Source organism: Podarcis bocagei, assembly GCF_964188305.1.
Source record: "Podarcis bocagei genome assembly, chromosome: 12".
Taxonomy (NCBI): Eukaryota; Metazoa; Chordata; class Lepidosauria; order Squamata; family Lacertidae; genus Podarcis; species Podarcis bocagei.
This window is the reverse complement of record NC_138137.1, coordinates 8,926,811-8,948,064: the sequence shown is the minus strand read 5'-3', so window position 1 is coordinate 8,948,064 and position 21,254 is coordinate 8,926,811. Positions and strand designations below refer to the sequence as shown.

The 21,254-nt window shown below is 43.9% G+C and overlaps 1 protein-coding gene across 1 annotated transcript in view; it reads left to right on the top strand.

Annotated features, from left to right (window-relative positions):
* Positions 1–9,791: 9,791 nt before the first annotated feature.
* Positions 9,792–21,254, top strand: part of ITGA9 (integrin subunit alpha 9) — a 250,926-nt gene continuing 239,463 nt past the window's right edge. Inside the window, exon 1 of the mRNA XM_081165107.1 lies at positions 9,792–10,267. Coding sequence (XP_081021233.1) covers positions 10,086–10,267 — 182 coding nt within the window. The 5' untranslated portion in view covers positions 9,792–10,085. The remainder of the gene's footprint in view (positions 10,268–21,254) is intronic.

Genomic DNA, 21,254 nt, shown 5'->3' with positions numbered 1-21,254 from the left:
GCAGCACAGTAAGTTTTGCATGCACAATTTATGATAAACACATCTCAACTGAAAGTTTATTTTTGGGTCTGGAGGTTGGGGGCGAGGAGTTTGGGATCTCTCTAATGTGACAAATAAAGTCCATTATTCATCTGAACTTTTCACACAACTGGCGCATTATAGTTAACATATGTAAGAATAAACACCAAAAAAGCTAGTTAATCAACAGCAGATGTCTGACAGATTTCCCACTGTTGTGTTTTGAAAGCTGAACGGTCGGGTGGACCTTTCAGTAAGGCATCCAGATTCCCTGTGTGATCATCTGGGTCTCTGGCTATTCATACCAGGAGAGAGAGCTGGGGAAACAGAGGCTATTGCACAGAGTTGGGGAACACACTTAAGCCTCAGGGGCCACAAGTGATTGGTGGGACCAGAAGACAAAAGGAAATGGAGCAGAGGAAGCAATTCTTACACTTGTTGTACAATAGACGACATTCCAGCCACACACAAGTCAGAGGTTTCTACACACACAACCTCCTTCCTCCAAATAGACAAGAGCACATTCTAACCGGGCAAAAGGACATGCAGCAGGATTGGTGAGGCATGTGGCATGACTAAATAAAGAGGGCTGCATTTGGCCCCTGGGCCTTGTTGGAGAAAAGCTACTCCATTTCCTTCTCTAGAGCTTCTAGCTAATGCATGTGTTACTTTAAATCACACCAGGGTCCTGTTTGCAGCCAGCACTTGCCTGTAACCTGTTTGTCTAAGTTAATTCCACCCTAAAAGCTGAGCCATGTTGCTTGCTCTTCTCTCCAGACAAGAAGTCTGCTACTCTCTCTCTCTCTCTCTCTCTCTCTCTCTCTCTCTCTCTCTCTCTCTCTCTCTCTCTCGTCTCTACTCATCCTGTAAATTGTTCCTGCATAAAACCTTTGAACTCCAAAAAACTGTAAGTGATGATTCCAATCTGCAAGGTCTGCTTACAGGCCTGAGGTTCCCCACCCCATCTCTAGTGGTTTATGTTAATCGGTGCACCTACGTCATTAATGGGATTTACTTATTCTTCTGCACATAGGACTCTGTACACATAGGTAGTCCTGAACATTACATGGGGGGGAAAACAATGTGAAAAGCCCAATTCTTGTAATTGCAGTGGCTTTAAGAAGTGCTTTGTCTCTCACAATGGCTACACATTTGCACATTACGTGGAAACACATTATGGTGGAAACGACTAGCATTTGCAGAAATAGTGTATTGCAATCCATCTCTGAAGGGTATACTGTAATTTTAGAAATTGCATCACTTTGAGCTTTTTTATTATTAATAAACTATATGTTTGAGGAGATTTGTGAAGAGGTCTGTGAAACCATCTTACAAAGGTCATTATCTAGGTGATTGTTTAAAAAATGCTTGTGCTTTGGATAAAATGCTTAAGTGGTTCAGTTTTATTATTGTATAGATTTTAGCTGTAATCTAGCATGGAGTGAAGTATGTTTAAGGCCATCAACTTTGTATTGGATTGTAGAGGGGATACAGTTTTAAAATCTATGCACTACTTTTAAAAAAGCAACTTCGTTGCTTATTTGTGTCTAACTAAATAACATAAAAAATACTGGATCAGCTTTTGATGGCAAAGGGTTTTGTTTTAATCAATTGACGTAAATGTTCAATTCTCCACGTACACTGCTAGAGAGGTGTCAATGTGAACTAGATCACTAGTAATGCTAATCAAGGATGACTTAATAGAATAACGATAAAGTCTCAGAGGCAATATGGTGCTATTGATTTCATTAGGTCTGCTTTATAAATAAGTAGCTGCAAAACAGGTCAGCCTCTTCTGGTTTTAGTTCCGCAGATATCTCTGTGTTTTATCCAGCAATATGGAAAGCTAAACCACAGAGTTTTCTTTTTTTAAAATTGCAGTCAAGCAGTATATATAAAATGGAAAGAGTATGGGGTGTTTATTGGGTTAGGAATAGGAACGATGGAGAATTTTGTTGGATATGGAGTAAAAAGTGGAAATTCCCACAATCTGCATGCTTGTCAGGAACAAAAACCATGCTAGTGGATAGTCACTACCGTTGTTTTAGTCTGCAAATGTTAACGCGAATAATTATGTTGTTTTCTGCATTGTTTTTGATCTTTCCCTTACATATAAATTAATTATACACTTTCTGGCATAGCTGATAGTGAAATGAATGGCATAGGGTTTTCGTGGGAGCTGAACTGTATCAGATAGGATAAATTGCTGATTGTGATGAACTCAGGATGGGATGGAAATTGCTGCCTTCTTATGCTCCTTACATCCTTACATCATTTTATCGCGTCTTGACTTTTAAAATTTTGTAATTGGTGCTTTTTCTCCTTATACAGTGGTACCTAGGGTTACATACGCTTCAGGTTACAGTCTCCACTAACCCAGAAATAGTGCTTCAGGTTAAGAACTTTGCTTCAGGATGAGAACAGAAATCATGCTCCGGCGGCGTGGCGGCAGAAGGAGGCCCCATTAGCTAAAGTGGTGCTTCAGGTTAAGATCAGTTTCAGGTTAAGAACAGACCTCCGGAACGAACCACTGTATTGGTTATTGACTGTAATGAAACAACTTGCACTTGTACTCTAGTGAGGAGTAATTCTCATGTCAATGTACATGTTCCTGGATGGCACATGGAGGGTTTGTAGGCAGAAATCGGAGCAGCCAAGTATAAAATCTCTCCACCTCTCCAACAGCTTTTCATCTGCTTGGTGAGTCTTATGCAAGGGTCAGCAAACCTTTTCAGCACGGGGCCGGTCCACTGTCCCTCAGACCTTGTGGGGGGCTGGACTATATTTTGAAAAAAATAAAATAAAAAATGAATGAATTCCTATGCCCCACAAATAACCCAGAGATGCATTTTAAATTAAAGGGTATGTTCTACTCATGTAAAAACACACTGATTCCCGGACCGTCCGCAGGCTGGATTGAGAAGGCAATTGGGCCACATCTAGCTCCTGGGCCTTAGGTTGCCTACCCATGGTCTTGTGCAATTTGGTAATCAACCTCACACACAGGGTTATGCATCAGGCACTCGGAATCCATCTGGCTGTAGGAAGAAAGGAGAAGACGGGAGGTTGAATTCAGGTGAGCTGTGCAGAAGCACGCTGGCAAGCATGCTCCAAGCAAGCTGCCGACTAGCTCTGCTGAGGCTCCTTTTATTTGCAGAAGTCAACAATTGGAAACAGTAGTGAAACCACCCTGAACTTAACGTATTTCCATCTAAGCACATTTCCAGCATTAGCAAATACACGTGTCAGCAGGTGTTTCCCTGAAATGTTCCCCCAATACCTTCCTAATACCTTCTGACTGATTATCTCAACTGTTTGACTGACTCCTCTTAACATATTCTCTCACTCTCTCACATCAGACTAGCCCAACCCACAGACTTATCCTCTCTGTCTCTTCTCTAACTCCAGACTGACTTCTTAATAACTCTAACTCCTCCCCTTGGGTTCCCATTGGTTAGTCATTTTACAATTAGTTAACCCTTATGAACCCGGTATGATGTCACACACCTAGGAGGGCAAATACCACAACCGCTTTATATTTTTAAGAAAAACCTCAAAGCGGTTTACGGCATATTAAATCAATAAAATATAAATAAAACAATCTGAAGAAAGTCAATATAAATTATACAGTCAAAGCAACATAACAGAAAACTTAAATATTATCTTAAAGATTTCACAATAAAACAAATACTACTAACTGCATGAAGAAGTACTTTCTTTTAGCTGACCCAACACTTCCAACATTCAGCTTCATTTAAGTTCAAGTGTTATGAGCGAGCAAAAAAATATATTGAATGCCTACCCTAGGGAGATTCACCTGTTGCCTTCTCTCTCTCTCTCTCTCTCTGCCTTTAGAATGATAGAATGATACAGTTGGAAGGGACTCTGAGCATCATCTAGTCCAGGCATAGGCAAACGTCGGCCCTCCAAATGTTTTGGACTACAATTCCCATCATCCCTGACCACTGGTCCTATTAGCTAGAGGTGATGGGAATTGTAGTCCAAAACATCTGGAGGGCTGGTTTGCCCCTGCAATGCAGGAATATGCAGCTATGGGATATACAGGGACTGAACCTGCAACCTTGGTGTTATCAGACCCATGATCTAACCAACTGGCTTCAGGAAAGACTTTTTAATTTAAGAAAGCCTTTGCAACGTGAGCCAGATGACGTTAAGTGCTTCCATTTTTCACTTCGTTATTTATTAAATATGTCATGCTGCTTTTACGAGATGGCTTTGCCTATTTAATTAACACTGGCCTTCCTTGGCAGAATTTGCCGGGGACCGAATGGTGGGATGTACCTTTCAACATAAATATGTCAAGTACATCTGATAGGAAAAACATTTAATTCTAAATGGAATTTTGCTCATTTTCTTGGATACAAATGGATGGCAGCAAGCACTCTAGAAAAATGCATGCATGTCCTATGATCACTCATGATCTCTGTAAATTCAGATTGGCACTGACATCACGTGTATGCGCAGAAGTGGCAAATCGTGACCCGCACACGCGCAGATGCAGGTTGCATTCTGCTCATGTTTCAAACAGGGCTCCAGAACGGATCCCTTTCACAACCAGAGGTACCACTATACTGCTCACTGTGCTGCAATCAATAAAGTTGTGGCCTAAATTTTACCCAATAAATGAAACTAAAATTACGTGTCAGTGTGAAGTTATTTACAGGGGAAGGGCTTGGGGGCCTCAAAGCGCAACTGGGGGAAAGCGAGGGTCCATCGCCTTCCTAACAGCAACAGCTAAATGAGGCTGAGCCCGAGGCTTGTGTAATTTCTGCTAAGGAAAGGAAAAGTCCCGTCTTCTTCCTAGCTGTAGTAGCTGTGTGGTGATAAGGTAAACAGAGCATCTTGTTGTACAGTTGCAATACTGTGTTGCCTGCCCAGGTTTCTGACACCCATCTACCCAAAAAGGTAGACACCGCCTGCGCTTCTGAGTGGGTTGAAGATTTTAATGAGTATACACAATATACACACACACAACATTTGCCTTTCAGTCCAGAGGGGCAATAAATCATGGGGTAAATTCCCCCCCATTCCACGAACAGGGATATCTGCATTCCCTAATCGCCTTACTAAAGAGAGGGGTTTTTTTTTTTTTTTTGAAGAGTAGCAATTCTTCAACACAGCTGAAAATCCTTAAGTAGGGTACTTTAGAAAAGAATCTTGAACGCTTGAGGTGTGATTGATTTTTGTGATGGAACTGAGAAAAATGCTGCTGAAGCATTACATATGATCGAGAAGCTTAGAGGAAGATGGGGGATACTTAAATGATTATTACCTCCTGTTCTGGTTTAAAAGGCCGTCTTTGACTGGGCTTTGAACTTGAAGGTGGTGGAGGAGAGAAATCCTTTGGAACTTAAATTAATTTGAAACTATGTGTCCCCAGTGAAACCACCCAAGAAGCACAAATTATTATTTATTACATTTCTATAGTGCCATTCATCTGAGGAGCACAGTGTGGATCACAATGTGAAAAACACAAAAATACAGAACATAGTAACAAACCAACCAATACCTCCCTCTTGCCCCCAGTTTAAAAGGCCACAGATTGAGTATTTGGCCAAAGGCCTTGGAGAAGACGAATCATTTTGCCGGGCGCCTAAAGACATGTAATGAAGGTGCCAGGCGAGCTTTCCTGGGGAGAGCATTCTACATGTGGGGAAGCCACCACAGAAAAGGCCCTTTCTCATCTCGCTGCCCTCTGGACCTCTCGCGGAGGCACACAAAGATTTCAATTAGCAATAATTGTGCCTCGGATTAACCTCACTGGTTACAATATTGCCATAAAGGTGGGCCATCAAATATGTGATATCCGAAAACCGCACTACCAACTATCTATGATTTTATTTTATTTTATTTATTCTACTTGGTCAAGAGCAGGGTTTGCAGACAAATGAAATGGAATGACACTGCCGCTTTAATTTGACATTTAATTGGACTTTTTGAACAATTACAAAATGAATTCCGCGGCACATCAAACTTGATCCTGCAGGTTGTGCAGTGTTTAAGAGGAAGAAGTCTGTGTAATACCTTCCACTTCATAGGAAATGGATAAGGTGAACTACTGTACAATATGCAGTTTTAAGTGCTATTTTTCATGGGCAGTCATGTGAAATACGGTTATGTTTTAAAGCTAATAAAACTTTGTGAATGCAAATCAGAGAACCAAAATCCTCATTGAAATGGTCCTTACTGCTTGAATTGTCCTTTAAAAAAATGATACCCTGTTTAGGACTTGTGTGTGTGTATGTGTGTGTTTAATCCCAATACTGAAACCTGAATTGTGCAGCTGTAAACAAAACATATGGGATGTGGGTGGCGCTGTGGGTTAAACCACTGAACCTAGGACTTGCCGATCAGAAGGTCGGTGGTTCGAATCCCCACAATGGGGTGAGCTCCTGTTGCTTGGTCCCTGCTCCTGCCAACCTAGCAGTTCGAAAGCACGTCAAAGTGCAAGTAGATAAATAGGTACCACTCTGGCGGGAAGGTAAATGGCATTTCCGTGCGCTGCTCTGGTTCGCCAGAAGTGGCTTAGTCATGCTGGCCACATGACCCGGAAGCTGTATGCCGGCTCCCTCGGCCAATAAAGCGAGATGAGCGCCGCAACCCTAGAGTCGGTCATTGACTGGACCTAATGGTCAGTGGTCCCTTTAGCTTTACCTAAACAAAACATTGGTGATTTAAGTCTTGTAAAGGTAAAGTTCTTGCAGAAGGTAGCCGGGGAATTGATGTTGTTTTGGTTGTTGTTATTTTTGCTAATTTCCTGGAAATGTGTGCTAGATACAATTATTTCTTTTTAGATGATTTCTCTCAATGGCCCAGAGCCAGCCAGCCTCCCAGAGCTGCCAACCTCTCATTCTTGTGGAGATGACTCCCCATGTCTACACTCCTATCCACACCATGTGAGCATCAGTTTCCATCTTCTTTAATTTGATTGGAAAGCTTTTCCAGTGTTGGTCAGTGCTTGGGGATTTAGCTGGAAAGCCTCAGAGCTTTGGTATTTCCAGATGCAACGTCTTTGGCACTGGGCTTATTAATGGATTGCATTGTCATCTGTGGAATCTGCCTAATCATTTCATATCGACTTTCCTTCTGTTGAGATTAATTCACACAGAGGGGATAGCTCAGTCACCGAACTTGTGGAAATTCTGGTGATATAATATATGTGGCAGTCACAATATCGTTTACTTTAGGACATTGCAAAAAATGCGAAAATCTTTAATTTGACTATTCTTTGTAATTGGCAAGCAGTTTAAATATTTTTAGATGCCAATGCCCATGGTAAATGCATATCCGTGATGAGACCCCAATGGTCTGCCTCTTGTTTAAATCAGAACAAATCTAAATGAGGGGTTGGAGAATCCAGGATTGTGCTTTTTCAACTAGATTGCAGCTTTGAGCAGAGAGAAAGCGTGAGGCGGGGAAAGAGAAGTGGGAAATATTGAACTTTCATTCTTTTACATAGCATTTGTGAAAGGTTTTTGTGTCAGCATCATGTGGGTAGGTTATTTTTTCATATTATTTTTCATTAGATTTCCCCCAAAATTAACACATTTACTTCACATCCAATATATATTTTTCTTTTTGACTTGCTACCCCTCCCACGCTGATGTTTTCATTCTTAACCAAAATTGCTGCATTATACTTTTTACAACCCCCTAACTCCATCATAACATCATTTATATATTTTTTCCTGTCGCTCATGTCTCAAATCCTGCGCACAGTTTCCTATCGCTAAAATATCTTGATAGATAGTCCCCCAAAGGCCTCCAATCTTCCATAAACAGTTCATCATTCTGATCTCTTAGTTTTACTGTCAATTTTGCCATTTCAGCACAATCCGTCCTTTTTAATTCTTCTGCTGGAGTCTCTTCCATCTTTCCATTTCTGCGCATATAATATTCTGGCTGCGGTTGTTGAGTACATAAAAAGATTAGTTGGCTTCTTTGAAACTTCCATCCTAATTATCCCTAGCAAAAAAAGAGGCTTTTTGGAATCACCAATTTAAACGTCTTTTTAAATTCACGAAGGATGGAGGTAGCTTCTTTTTCCTATTCACTTATTTGTTTTCGCTGGTGGCGTGAGAGAGGAAACCAACGATGCCCTGGACCATGCCAACTTGAACAAAATATTATTTTTTGGGGGGGTGAGGGAGGGCAAATAAGCCCCGCTCCACATAATCGATCACATGACACACACCATTTTAATAGCAATAACCAGGGCCTTTTTCCCCAGCGGGAATTCTCTAGAACTCAGTTCTGGCAACTGTCAGGTGAGAGGTGCTCATGGTGAGTTCTGGCACCTCATTTCTAGAAAAATAGGCACGCGTTTGAAGAAAATTGGAAAATGTTTATTGGATAAATGGGTGAAAATTATATGCATTTGCAAATGCTGGTAGCATTAAGATAAATTCAACAGTGCAAATAAGCTCTGATGGAGGTAACAATGGAATACTGAATGGTTTATGTAAAATATGCAGGAATGTATGGTATGCCAATCAAACCATGGAAAGAGAAGAAGGGAGGTCAATGATTTAAGGTTGTTTAAATGAATAATTTAAAATGTAAATTGGAATATATATATATATATATATATATATGCTTTCGTAGATTTTCACGGGTACAGGAATGTAGGTTTTGGTGTCTTCGGGTGTCTTCCCGTGTAAGAGTTGGGGTGTCTAGGCGACGTTTCGACGAGGTCTCACTCGTCATCTTCAGGCTGGTGCTTTCGGCTTCTTGTTACTAGAACAGAGCTCTGTTCTAGTAACAAGAAGCCGAAAGCACCAGCCTGAAGATGACGAGTGAGACCTCGTCGAAACGTCGCCTAGACACCCCAACTCTTACACGGGAAGACACCCGAAGACACCAAAACCTACATATATATATATATATATGTAGGTTTTGGTGTCTTCGGGTGTCTTCCCGTGTAAGAGTTGGGGTGTCTAGGCGACGTTTCGACGAGGTCTCACTCGTCATCTTCAGGCTGGTGCTTTAACAAGAAGTAACAAGAAGCCGAAAGCACCAGCCTGAAGATGACGAGTGAGACCTCGTCGAAACGTCGCCTAGACACCCCAACTCTTACACGGGAAGACACCCGAAGACACCAAAACCTGCATTCCTGTACCCGTGAAAATCTACGAAAGCAAATATATATATATATATATATATATATATATATATATATATATATATATATATATATATATATATATATGCCCATCAAGTTGGGGGGTGGCCCCCTCAAATATCAGGATTTATGTTAGGGGGCAGGTTTTATGTTGGGTGGTGTATAAGACAGAACCTCAATTAGTTAACTATTTTCAGTGCTTTTTTTCTTTAAAAAAATCTTTAGGGGTACTCTCATTTTGACTCAAGAAAATCACCATTTTAAAGTTCCAACCGGGAGAAATGAATACAGTAAATGGACAAAAGTACAAAGATTCACAAAATATTCAGGGGTCTGCGTCCCCCCCCCCGAAAAACAGCACTGACGTATTTTTATTCATTTATTTGGTTGTTGGCTCCTATGCCCCGGCCCCGCAATCTCTCTCCCGAAGCTAACTTTCTTATTTTTCCCCTTATTTTCCCTTATTTCTCCTCGGGCGCGCAAGAGCGCGAGAGGCGTCGCCAGAGGGCGCTGTGCCTCCGGCGGGGAGACGGCTGGCTCAGCCGCTCGCTCGCGCGCGCCTGCGATTGGCGCCCGGCGGCGGCGGCGCTCAAAAGCCCCTCGCTTGCTCCGGGACGCGGCCAGAAGAGCCCGCGCGCTCCAGCGTCCTGCCCCCGCCGCCGCCCTTGCAAACTCCCGCGGGGAGCTGCCTGCCGCCCGGGGTCTCGCCTCTGGATGGTCTTGGCTTGCAGGGGCTGCGTGGATGCGCCAAGCCGAGCGCTGCTGGCTGCTCCGCCCTTCCTCTCTCGGGCCCGGGTCGCGGGGCTCCTCCTGCTGCTGTTGCTGCCGGTCCTCTTCTTCTTCTTCTTCAGCGAGAGCAGGCGGCGCCCGACGGAGCTGGGCGGCCGGATCCTGGCTTGCAAGAGGCGCGCATTCTCCGCCGAAGAATGGCTGCTGCGTCCCGCGGGGCGCGCAAGCGGGGCGCGTGTCAAGTGCTGGTGGCGACGCTGTGCGTGGCGCTGGTCTACTCCTATAACCTCGACCTGGACCACCCGGTGATTTTCCAAGGACCCAACAACTCTTTCTTCGGCTACTCCGTGCTGGAGCATTACTATGACAATACGCGATGGTGAGTAAGGGGAGAGGGGTGGGGACCAGTGGCGTAGCGTGGGTTGTCAGCACCCGGGGCAAGGCAAGTAATTTGCGCCCCCTAACCCGTGGATTTGCGCCCCCTAACCCTAACCCCCAGATGTTGCGCCCGGTGCGGCCGGCCCCCCCTGCACCCCCACGCTACGCCACTGATGGGGACCCCTCCTCTGGCCCAGCTATGCCTCTCCTGACCCCTTCCAGAATCATAGGGACCGCAAGGGTCATCCAGTCCAACTCTCTGCAATACTTTTTTGTCCAACGTGGGGATTGAACCTGCAATCCCAGAGATCAAGAGTCTCATGCTCTGCCAACTGAGCCAAAGTTGATTTCCGATCTTCCAAGACCCACTCAACCTCCTGAAGACTCTTCTCCCCCTTTCTTTCTCTGTTGTTGTTGTTTAGTCGTGTCCGACTCTTCGTGACCCCATGGACCAGAGCACGCCAGGCACTCCTGTCCTCCACTGCCTCCCACAGTTTGGTCAAACTCATGCTGGTAGCTTCCTGAACACTGTCCAACCATCTCGTCCTCTGCTGTCCCCTTCTCCTTGTGCCCTCCATCTTTCCCAACATCAGGGTCTTTTCCAGGGAGTCTTCTCTTCTCATGAGGTGGCCAAAGTATTGGAGCCTCAGCTTCAGGATCTGTCCTTCCAGTGAGCACTCAGGGCTGATTTCCTTCAGAATGGATACGTTTGATCTTCTTGAAGTCCATGGGACTCTCAAGAGTCTCCTCCAGCACCATAATTCAAAAGCATCAATTATTCGGCGATCAGCCTTCTTTATGGTCCAGCTCTCACTTCCATACATCACTATTTCTTTCTCTGTGATTCTATGAAATAGGCACTTTTTTCTTTCTCTAAAAGTGCCATAGAGTTGGAATGGACCCAAAGGTCATCTGGTCCAACCCCCTGCAAGGCAGGAATCTCAGCTGAAGTATTCTTGACAGTTGACCATCCATCCTCTGCTTAAAACCTTCCAAGGCCACCACCTCCCAAGGGAGACCTGCTCCACTGTCAAACAGCTCTTACCGTTTAGCTCTCTGATGGACTTACCCCTTCTGCCCCATGCCCTCTAGAATTGTGTATGCTGAAAGCCTGCTTCGTGATAAGTAAGCGGTACTCTGCATGTGCTCAGAAGCTTAGAATTGTGGATTGGAGGGCATCCTTGAAGGCCACCTAGTCAACCCCCCTGGACCATGCAGACAATCCAGTGCTTGGGCATCCCCATGAGATGGTTGCCCAGTGAGGGCAAGCCTGTTCCATTCTTGACCCTTGCAATTCAAGAATTAAGGATTTTCTCTTAATGTCCAGAATCTGCCTCCTCCCACAGCTGAAACCCATTAGCTCTAGTCTTGCCCTCAAGGGCAGCAGAGAGCGACTCTTTGCTCTCTTCTGTGTGACAGCCCTTCAAGTAACCGAAAAGTATGGTGCTGTTTCTCCACCTCACACAGAAACTCTCCTCCAAGCTAAGCATGCCTTGCTCCTTGCTCTTACTAAATCACACGTTTCAGGGCCAGATCTTGACGATGGGAGCCCTCGCTGAAATTAAATTTGGGTTGGCTTAAGTGGTATTGATTGGATGAAATTTTAAAATGCCAGCAATTGTCTATCATGGAAATGGGAGGGAGGGTTAAAGTGGAACTCCCCAAAGTCTGCCTTCTTCCCTCCTCCCACTCATGTGATGGGGAGAGAGTGCACTGCTGAGCTGAGTTATTAGTTATGACAATTAGTTATGGGAGAAATTTGATTCCTTTTTCCTAGCATCCTCTCCGGGATCCTACAACAGCAGGGTTGTGTTTGTGGATGGGGGAGCAATTTCGTATGTTTGTATACATTTTAAAAATCTTTTTTCCCCTAGTTTGGGGTAAGGAAGAGGGCCACTCCCCCCCCCACCACACAAAGAAGCATTGATTCTCAAATGGTCTGCTGGGAATGGCCACTGGTGGGGCTAGAATCTTATTAGGAGCTGTGTGATGCCATCAGGTGAGACTTTTGGGTAGAAGTCCAGGGTCTCTCTCAGCAAAATGAGCAGACTGCAGATGCAACAGGGCTAGCTTTCTACATTTTGAAGTGAGAGGTGTAAGGTGCAACTGCTATCTAAAGAGCCCCTCTCCCCAATAAGACCATTAAGCTCAGAGTCTAAAATAGAGAAAGCCAGTGTAGTATTGTTAGGCTCCAACTCCCATCAGCCTCAGCCAGCATGGCCTATGGTTATGGATGATGGGAGTTGTAGTCTAACAACATGTGGATGACACCACGTTGACTACCCTTCATTAAAATGGCCTAACTGCAGCACTAACGTGTGTGCTTGTGTGCAATCTCTCTCTCTCTCTCTCTCTCTCTCTCTCTCTCTCTCTCTCTCTCTCTCTCTCTCTCTCTTTCTGTGTGTGTGTGTTACCAAGCAGAAGATGACAAGGACAATGAAACATGCTTGATGTGAGTTCACCCTTGAGTGAGGATTGGACCTGACTGCTGGATTTTGACCACAGACAAAGAGATCTGTGGCAGGGCCCCATGTGGACCCCTGATGTACGTTGTACTTTTAAGAAAGATGGCAGAAAGTGGTTTCCCAAAGTTTCTAGTTGTAAGGATGCTTGGGCAATGTGGTAGTTTGGCCAGAGAAATGGAGGTGTTTCATTTCCTGCAAGTTCTTTGAAGGGACATCGGATATGGTGGTGGTGGTGATCTTGGTACCAAATACCTTGCTCTGCTTTCCTTTGGACCATAACAGTGAGGCACCATCTTTATGCAGTTTTAGGTACCAGGCAAAGACCCCCCCCCATCTAGGCTTTTGGCTCTTAATTTGAAGGGTGTTGTGGGCTTTCTTAGTGGGGTGGAACCTTTTGGTTTAGCTGTGCTTTTAGCCTTTTATTTGTGTTGCCGTGCTTTTAAGTTTTTGTTGTTGTTTATAATTGGTATTAATGCAAGTTGCTCCTGGTTACTTCATAAGAAAAGAGGCTTAATAAATACAATAGCAGCAACTGGGAGTCCAAGATTGGTATGTCCTTTAAAGCTCTGGACGAAGAGGCGAGTGGCCCCTTCCACTTGTCAAAGTGGCCTGTAGAGGGATGGACATGGTTGGAGCTGTCTCCCCCAGCTAGAGCCCCATCCTGGTATTAAGTGTTGAGGGGTGCTTTGAAAGCACAGTGATCCATGATAGGATGTTCACACATACAAGGCAGCCTTTTACGCTAGTCATCAAACACGCAAGTGTGAGTCCAGACTAGCAGCTCTTGACACAACAGTCGTCATCTCATCATCTCTCAGAGCATCTGGGGTTGAAGTTCATGGCATCTTGGCAGGATATTGTTACCTTAATGTGCAAAGATGACAGGGAAATATTTCTTTCTGAGCAGCATTGCCATAAGGACCAATTATAGTCCTGGTTTTCTCTTAAAGTGGTAGACCTGTATTTCAGTTGTGGCTCTTCAGGTTGCAGATGGGGGCTTGCGCAAGGAGGAGTATTCTCTCATGAAAAAAGAAATCATACACCTAAAAAAGTAGCACTTGAGTGAGAAGGAATAGACTAGAACCCCCCATCTGAGATCTAGCTTTCTATGTGAAGGAAGTGTTTTTCTTGTATGACACTCCATCATCTGCAGAACAAACCATCTCAATGAAAACTGGACTTGAGACTGATTGTTTTAGGCCAGGGCCTTGCAGCCCTCCAGATGTAACTTGACTACAGCGCCCATCGTTTCTGATCATTGGCCATGCTGGCTGGGGAGGGAGGGGGTTGGATTCCATTCAGAGAGGCATTAGTTCAACTTCACATGACAATCTTAATGGTGGTGACGGAGTTTTGTGGCAGGTGGATGTTAAGAGAGGTCCTGGTGCCACAGCAAACCATTTCTAAATAGCACCCCACTTCAGATGATATGCGCGGTGGAGCCAGCAAAAAACTATTTGTGCCGGGTCAACTTCAGTCTGCAAAATTCGGGGCTTAATTTTAGCTAGGGCATGTCCCTGAAACCCATTTTCTATATTCAGATCTGGAACATGTGAAGTAGTGGTTGTCAACACTGAGCAACCAGGGCGAGGATCTCACACTTAACAATTAAGGAACAGATTGGGGCCAAGAGTCATGGTTTGAGTTATGGCATTTCTATATTTTAAAGGAGACAACTGGCAAAAGTGTGGAAAGTTTCATACTTTCTGCAGATGTCAAGCACAACGACAGAGCACTTATAGTGAGAACTGTATCTTTCCCATCTTCATGTGGGCTTCAGTTCAGCCCTCTAGGTTAGTGAATCAAATATAGGGGGTCTAGAGAGAGAGATAGAGAGAGATTCACGGAGCAACAGATGATGAATTGATAACTTACAGCCAGCAACTTTTTCCACTTGTCAGTTTCTGGGAGTCTGAGAGTTTTCATTCATTTACATTTCCGTGAGCCTCACCCGTTAATCTGAAAGCTTTAGGGGGTCAGCTAGTGCAATTCCAAATTACTGCATGAAGAGAACATTGTCAGTCCTGGATTCTAATGCCTCTTGCCAAGGGCTTGTAGATGAAACAGTTGAAGAGGTACATTTGTGCGTCTTATATATAGAATTGACGTTGACATATCAGTCTGTCCTGGATAACCAAAGTCTACCCTTGGCAATGCTCCCTCTCTCTCTACATGTGAATTGCTCCCTAGCAAATATGTTCTCTTTTGCAGCCATGGAGTTGACATTTAAAATCCAGCTTCAGTGATTTATTTTTTGTTGCAGAAAAGCTGCTTCTCTTGCTGTGGTTCAGGGATAGCACTAGAGTTGTTAAGCCTCCAGTATGACTGAGGTCACTTGGTTTGTACTTGGTATTTAAAGTAATTTTGCTCCATCCTGGATGTGGTACAGTGGAACAAGCGCGGGCTATTCCTGGAAACTGCAAATTACTACATAATATTTAGAAGTAATATTTTAGAAACAACAGCAGAAGAAGCCATGATTCTTATGGTAGTTAGTGCCTTATAGCCCTTTATTAGTTTTCCATTGTTTACAAAGTAACACCTGCTTTTCTGGGCTTCTTTTTTTTTTTGGGGGGGAGTGATAATCTTCACTTATTTTCTCTACCAGTAGCTCTTCAGATTTTATTTTTTAAAAAGTGGGAGGGTGGCGCAAATAGTTACAAAGATCCTGTTTCTTAGTCCTTTCACATTTTATAGATGTTGGGACCTCACCTGGGTAACAGCTCACATGCTCTTTGAAACTGATTTCTGCAGTTAAGTGCAGGTACTCCTGGAAGATGTTCAACCTGCATTCTGAGATGACATTTACAATTTAATTTGGTAATGGGCTCATGAATTGTTTATGGTTGTGTTAAGCCAAAACCCATGCCAACCATTAATGTCAATGAAGTCATCGTGACCCAACCATTGCTATACAGTGGTACCTTGGATTACATACACTTCAGGTTACATACGCTTCAGGTAACAGACTCTGCTAACCCAGAAATATTACCTCGGGTTAAGAACTTTGCTTCAGGATGAGAACAGAAATCGTGCTCGAGCAGCACGGTGGCAGCAGGAGGCCCCATTAGCTAAACTGGTGCTTCAGGTTAACAACAGTTTCAGGTTAAGAACAGACCTCCAGAACGAATTAAGTTCTTAACCCGAGGTACCACTGTATCTCACACAATGTCTGCTTTAAAACTTAAGATTTGCTCCAGGCAGTAACTTCCTGCTTCTACACGAGTGGCAAGGAACTGAATCTAACTGCTAGGCCAGATCCTTTTCGCCTTCACCCCATTGGCCAACTTTGAGAGGTGGTTAAGAGAGACTGCTCACAATGAGGCAACCTGTTTTCCTTTGCTCGTGTGGTTGAAATTAGAGTATTGTGGGCACAGCAGTTTGCTAGTATTGATGATCAGTGATCACTGGGGCTTTCAAAGGCCAGCACTTTTCAAGAGGCAATAACCAGTTGACCATGGGCACCTGCGACCAGCGACCAGCTGAATGCCAACACTTGCAAAGTGCTGCGCTACCAATGAAATATGAGCATGTTTAAGGGTGTTGTGTAGAAGTTCAAACAGCAACTGAGCCAGAAGAGCAAACTGTCTCCCATTGTGGATGTTTGAGTGGGTATTTACCGAGACCTTTCTCAGGCACCATTTTAAGTACGAACACTGGTGCCCATGGACAACCCCTGGAATAAATTCTGCTGAGACTTGAAACCCAGCTTTGTAGTTATTCTGTAATCGTGGTGATCCCCAATAACTGAGAGAAAGAGTCACGAATCTCTCTTGAAAACAGACACAGAAGAGTAGCTTGGCAATGGGAGTTGGCCTTAGTGAGCTTGTAGAGATGGATTCCAAATGTCAAGCTAATGAGCTGCTGCCACACATGGTCCAGTGTTTTTGTTCGCAATGACAATTTGGACTTGGCGGCTAATGGAGCATGTAGGCACCTGTCTCTCGCACTCCTCGGAGCAGTGCTTATGCTTTGTTTGGTTGCCTTCGTTCTCTGCAATTTCTCAGGAACGAGTGGAGAGCCCATCATCTTGACAGCAGATGCTCTCAATATGAAATACGATAGGTCCGGTTGCGCCGGATGGGAATAATTCAAGCAGCCTTAACAACTTCCAGTGAGGCTGGGGAGAGCAAATTCATTTCATACCGCTCGTGTTTTAAATGGTTAAAGAGCTGGATGTGGCCTTCTAAAAGGAAGTGTTGGCATACAAGGCCATAATGGGAGAAGGAGGTAAATATTTCAAGTGATGATTTTTTTAAAAAAATACTTCTTTCTACTTTGGAGCAGGGTGCGTGCAAACACTCTTTCCACGTTTATTGGGGGTGGGTGGGGGGAGGCTCTGTAGAAAAGTAGCTCTCTGGTTTGGATGGCTCTAAATTCACCTGGAGCCGTTTGAATGAAGTCAGGGACAAGCGTTCACAATGCTTGCCTGTATCTCATTCCAATAGATGGGACTCTTATTTCTTAAAACGCTGGCCTTGGAACTGTGGCACATTGTGGTATCAATAAATGCATTCAGTCTGGAACCAGGCCCTAAAATGAATTGCCATCGTTCTCTTTGATTTGAAAGTGCTTTTGCACTTTTCCTGCCTGTCAGCTTTCCAGCGGTGTGTTTACTGACGGGGGCAGTTTCTCGAATAATATTGAGAAGCAAATTGAAAGAGCTTATTTTAATTTGGACTGGGGACAGGGGAATAGAAATTACGTTTTCAAATGCTGAGTTGTCTCTAACACACAATACACATTTCTTAGTGCAGAAAATGCAAAGCTAAAAATGACTTGTTGGTTCACGCTGACCCTGGATGTACACTCATGTGAAAAAACTAGAATGGCAGTAAAAAACTGTTATAAATATGATTATTGTTCCCGTTCATGGCATTACCTTTAGATTGTAAACAACAACCCAACTAGATTCTGTTAGATTTTTCGTATTTCTCCAGGCGTCACTTCTAGGGCCAGTCAAATGGATAGATCATTCTGGATGTACAATTTATGACATTCTTAAAATAACCTTTCTCGGTATTAAGGGCAGGTGTACCCCACACATTAAAAACACACCCAGCACACCTTTAAAGCATACGACCTCTCCCCAAAATCTAGGGAACTGTAGAATGTTAAGGATGCTTAGAATTTTAGTTCTGCGAGGAAGAAACTAAAGGCCCCCGGGATTCTTTGAGGGAAGTTATGTGCTTTTGGTGTGTTTTGGATGTGTGTATCTGCCATTGTTCTAACTATAGAGCCCAAACCTCATACCATTCTGAAGGGGTCTGCAGTTATTCAAACCAGGTGTTAATGCACCCCCATGCATAGAACATAAGACAAACTCTTCTGGATCAGACCAAAGCCTATCTGGTCTGGCATCCTCTTTCTCATAGTGGCTAAACCCAACCTAGGAAAGTCACAAAGAGGTATGAGGTTTAGTTCTCCTATTAGGGGAAGGGCTGTTCCTCAGTGGTGAAGCTTCTGTTCCATCTGTTTATTTAAAATGATATTGATATGCCACTATTTCATTTAAAAAAAATCAAAACGGTGCCTCACTGACACTTCAAATATTTGTTTTTAATGTCCCAGAGCTCCGAGCGGTACCAGACAGCAGGCTCTAGCTGCCATTTTTATTTCCTACCATGTCCTTCCATAACATCACCCTGAGGCATTGTGGGAAACTCAAGCGGCTGCTAGACCCAGCTGCCTGGTGCTGCTCAAAGCAATGCTCAGAGTTCTCTTGGTTTCTGCCATCACCAGGATCCACCAATGGAGCACCACCCCCAGCAAAGGACCCTTTGCTCAGGGCGTCCTCAAACCTGGAACCAGCCCCAATCCCATGATAGGTAATTCTTCAAGCTAATGATGCACTGTCTGAATATATCTTTTTTTCTTCATTGCGAATCTCTTATTTCACTGGGTGACTCCAAGTCATGATGGAAAAGTAGGAGGGTTTAAAAAAGAAAGGGTTTCCTCAGAATTTCATTCATGCTTTTTATCAATATCCACCGTGTATCATTTCAGAGAAAAAACATGTGCTTTTTACAGATAGGAATGGCACTGGGCTTTGATCATCTTAATTTCTGTTTTCTGTACCTTTTCCAGTTTGACAATATCTGCTTTGAGATGAGACAAACCAGAGCAGTATAGATAGTTTTCAACAGGAAGAACTGTCTTCTGGAGTTCCAGATGTTGTTGGACTCAACTCACATCAGCCTCAGCCAGTATGGCCAATGTTTAGGGATGATGGTGGTGGAGTCCAAGCAACACCTAGGATTGCAGGTTAGTCTTCAATATAAGTGTGTGTTATCTTTCTGTTACTGGCTCCCTGGGTTTGGGAGCAGACAGCTGCTGCTTGTACTATGGACAGGACACAGCTTTCTCTTACGCCAAAGAGAAAGTCGAGAACAAATTGAAATCCTGGGGCCTGCTTCCAAATAAGCTATATAGCACAGTAAAAACAAACAAACCTCTCTCCAGCGCTGTGAGACCGTATTGCTGTCATTATACACATTATATAAACGAACTGCAAGTTAGAGCTAGAAAAGATTAACCATCTGAAAGCCTATTCTAAATTCCACAGGGGAAATTTTTCACCTATGTGGGTTGTAATAGAAACGGTCTAAAACCTGCATATGTGAAATAAATTATCGTACACTTTGGCTGGGTTCATGCATCACAGTAAGCCATGGATTATGGCTTACTACTAACACACAGGTGTCCACAGATTTAGTTCTCACTAGCTGTGGTCTAAACCATTGAGCCTAGGGCTTGCTGATCGGAAGGTTGGCGGTTCGAATCCCCGTGACGTGAGCTCCCGTTGCTTGGTCCCAGCTCCTGCCAACCTAGCAGTTTGAAAGCATGTCAAAGTGCAAGTAGATAAATAGGTACTGCTCCGGTGGGAAGGTAAACGGCGTTTCCATGTGCTGCTCTGGTTTCGCCAGATGCGGCTTAGTCATGCTGGCCATGGAAAAACTGTCCGTGGACAAAGGTCTGCTACCTCAGCCAGTAAAGCGAGATGAGTGCTGCAACCCCAGAGTCGTTTGCGACTGGACTTAACTGTCCGGGATCCTTTACCTTTACCTAGCAGCGAACCATGACTCCTGGTTCACTGTTATGCCCATACTGGGAATTGCAAACTGCATACTGCATACTGGGAGTTGCAAACAAGGCATGATGGAAAGTGATGTTTTGCTCATGGCTTATCAACTTTTGGATTCTCTTCTGTCACTCTCACTGGATACATAAGTAGCCTTCTATCGACTTTGGCTGTTGGCTCAGTTTGCAACACTATCTGGACAGGAATAACCTTGCTTCAGTTGTTTCTAGGTTAGATTACTGAAGTGTGCTGCCCCTGAAGACGGTTTGGAACCTACAGCTTGTGCAGAATTCAGTGGCCAGATTAATATATTTACTAATATTGTCATTTGCTATATTGATGGGATTGGCAATGAAGCCCACTAGCTCCGGGATGCAAAATTCATCCCATTTGCTTTGTGGTATGTTAGTTTTTGTGCATACTGTATGTGCTTACATGTGAGTCATGATTCAACCCCCCCCCCAACTACTCAGATATTTAAATTGCAGATGTAGGGGCTAAAGCCTGAAGAATGTAGGGGCTAAAGCCTGGTGTATATATGCAAACCCTTGTAAAATTTGATAAAGGATACTCTTCCCCAGACAGGCAGAATAGAGATAATGATTTATTCTTGCTCTGTGGAGATATATCCTTTCCCCCACCCCTAGAAAATTGGCGTGGAAGTCATGCTAGTGTTCAAACTTGAAATGTAGAATTGCTTTTTGTGTGTCTACACCTGTTTCCTTCTGGTATTTTGGTATCCAAGGCAGATTTTGCAGTACAGTGGTACCTCGGGTTACATATGCTTCAGGTTACATAGCTTCAGGTTACAGACTCTGCTAACCCAGAAATAGTGCTTCAGGTTAAGAACTTTGCTTCAGGATGAGAACAGAAATTGTGCTCCAGCAGCACGGCAGAAGTGGGAGGCCCCATTAGCTAAAGTGGTGCTTCAGGTTAAGAACAGTTTCAGGTTAAGAACGGACCTCTGGAATGAATTAAGTACATAACCCGAGGTACCACTGTATAACATACGGTACTTTGCATGTTTATTCCTCCCTGCACAGAAAGCAAGGTGGTGTATTGAGCTGGTGTTTTCACTTGAAACGTAACATTGTGCACCAAACACACGCACCAGGTTTAATTTCTTTATCTCATTGTTCAATAGAGACGTTGTATTTCAGAGAATGCCAGCCAGGTAAATGAAACTGAAGCCTTCACTTAATCCGGCCATTAAAAGTAATTTAGTTCACTGCAATGCGGCTGGCTATTTTTAAGCAATTCTATCTCAGCGGTTTATTGTCATCCAGGTAACAAAGCAGCATTTGAGCTATGGTGGTCTAATCGCTTTCTGGCACCACTGTGGGCAGATGCACATGCTTGGCACCCCACTGTGCCCTCCATTCATCACTCCTTAAAGTGCTGCACTTCCTGCAATCTTGGCTTCCAAAGCTGTTTATCCTGAG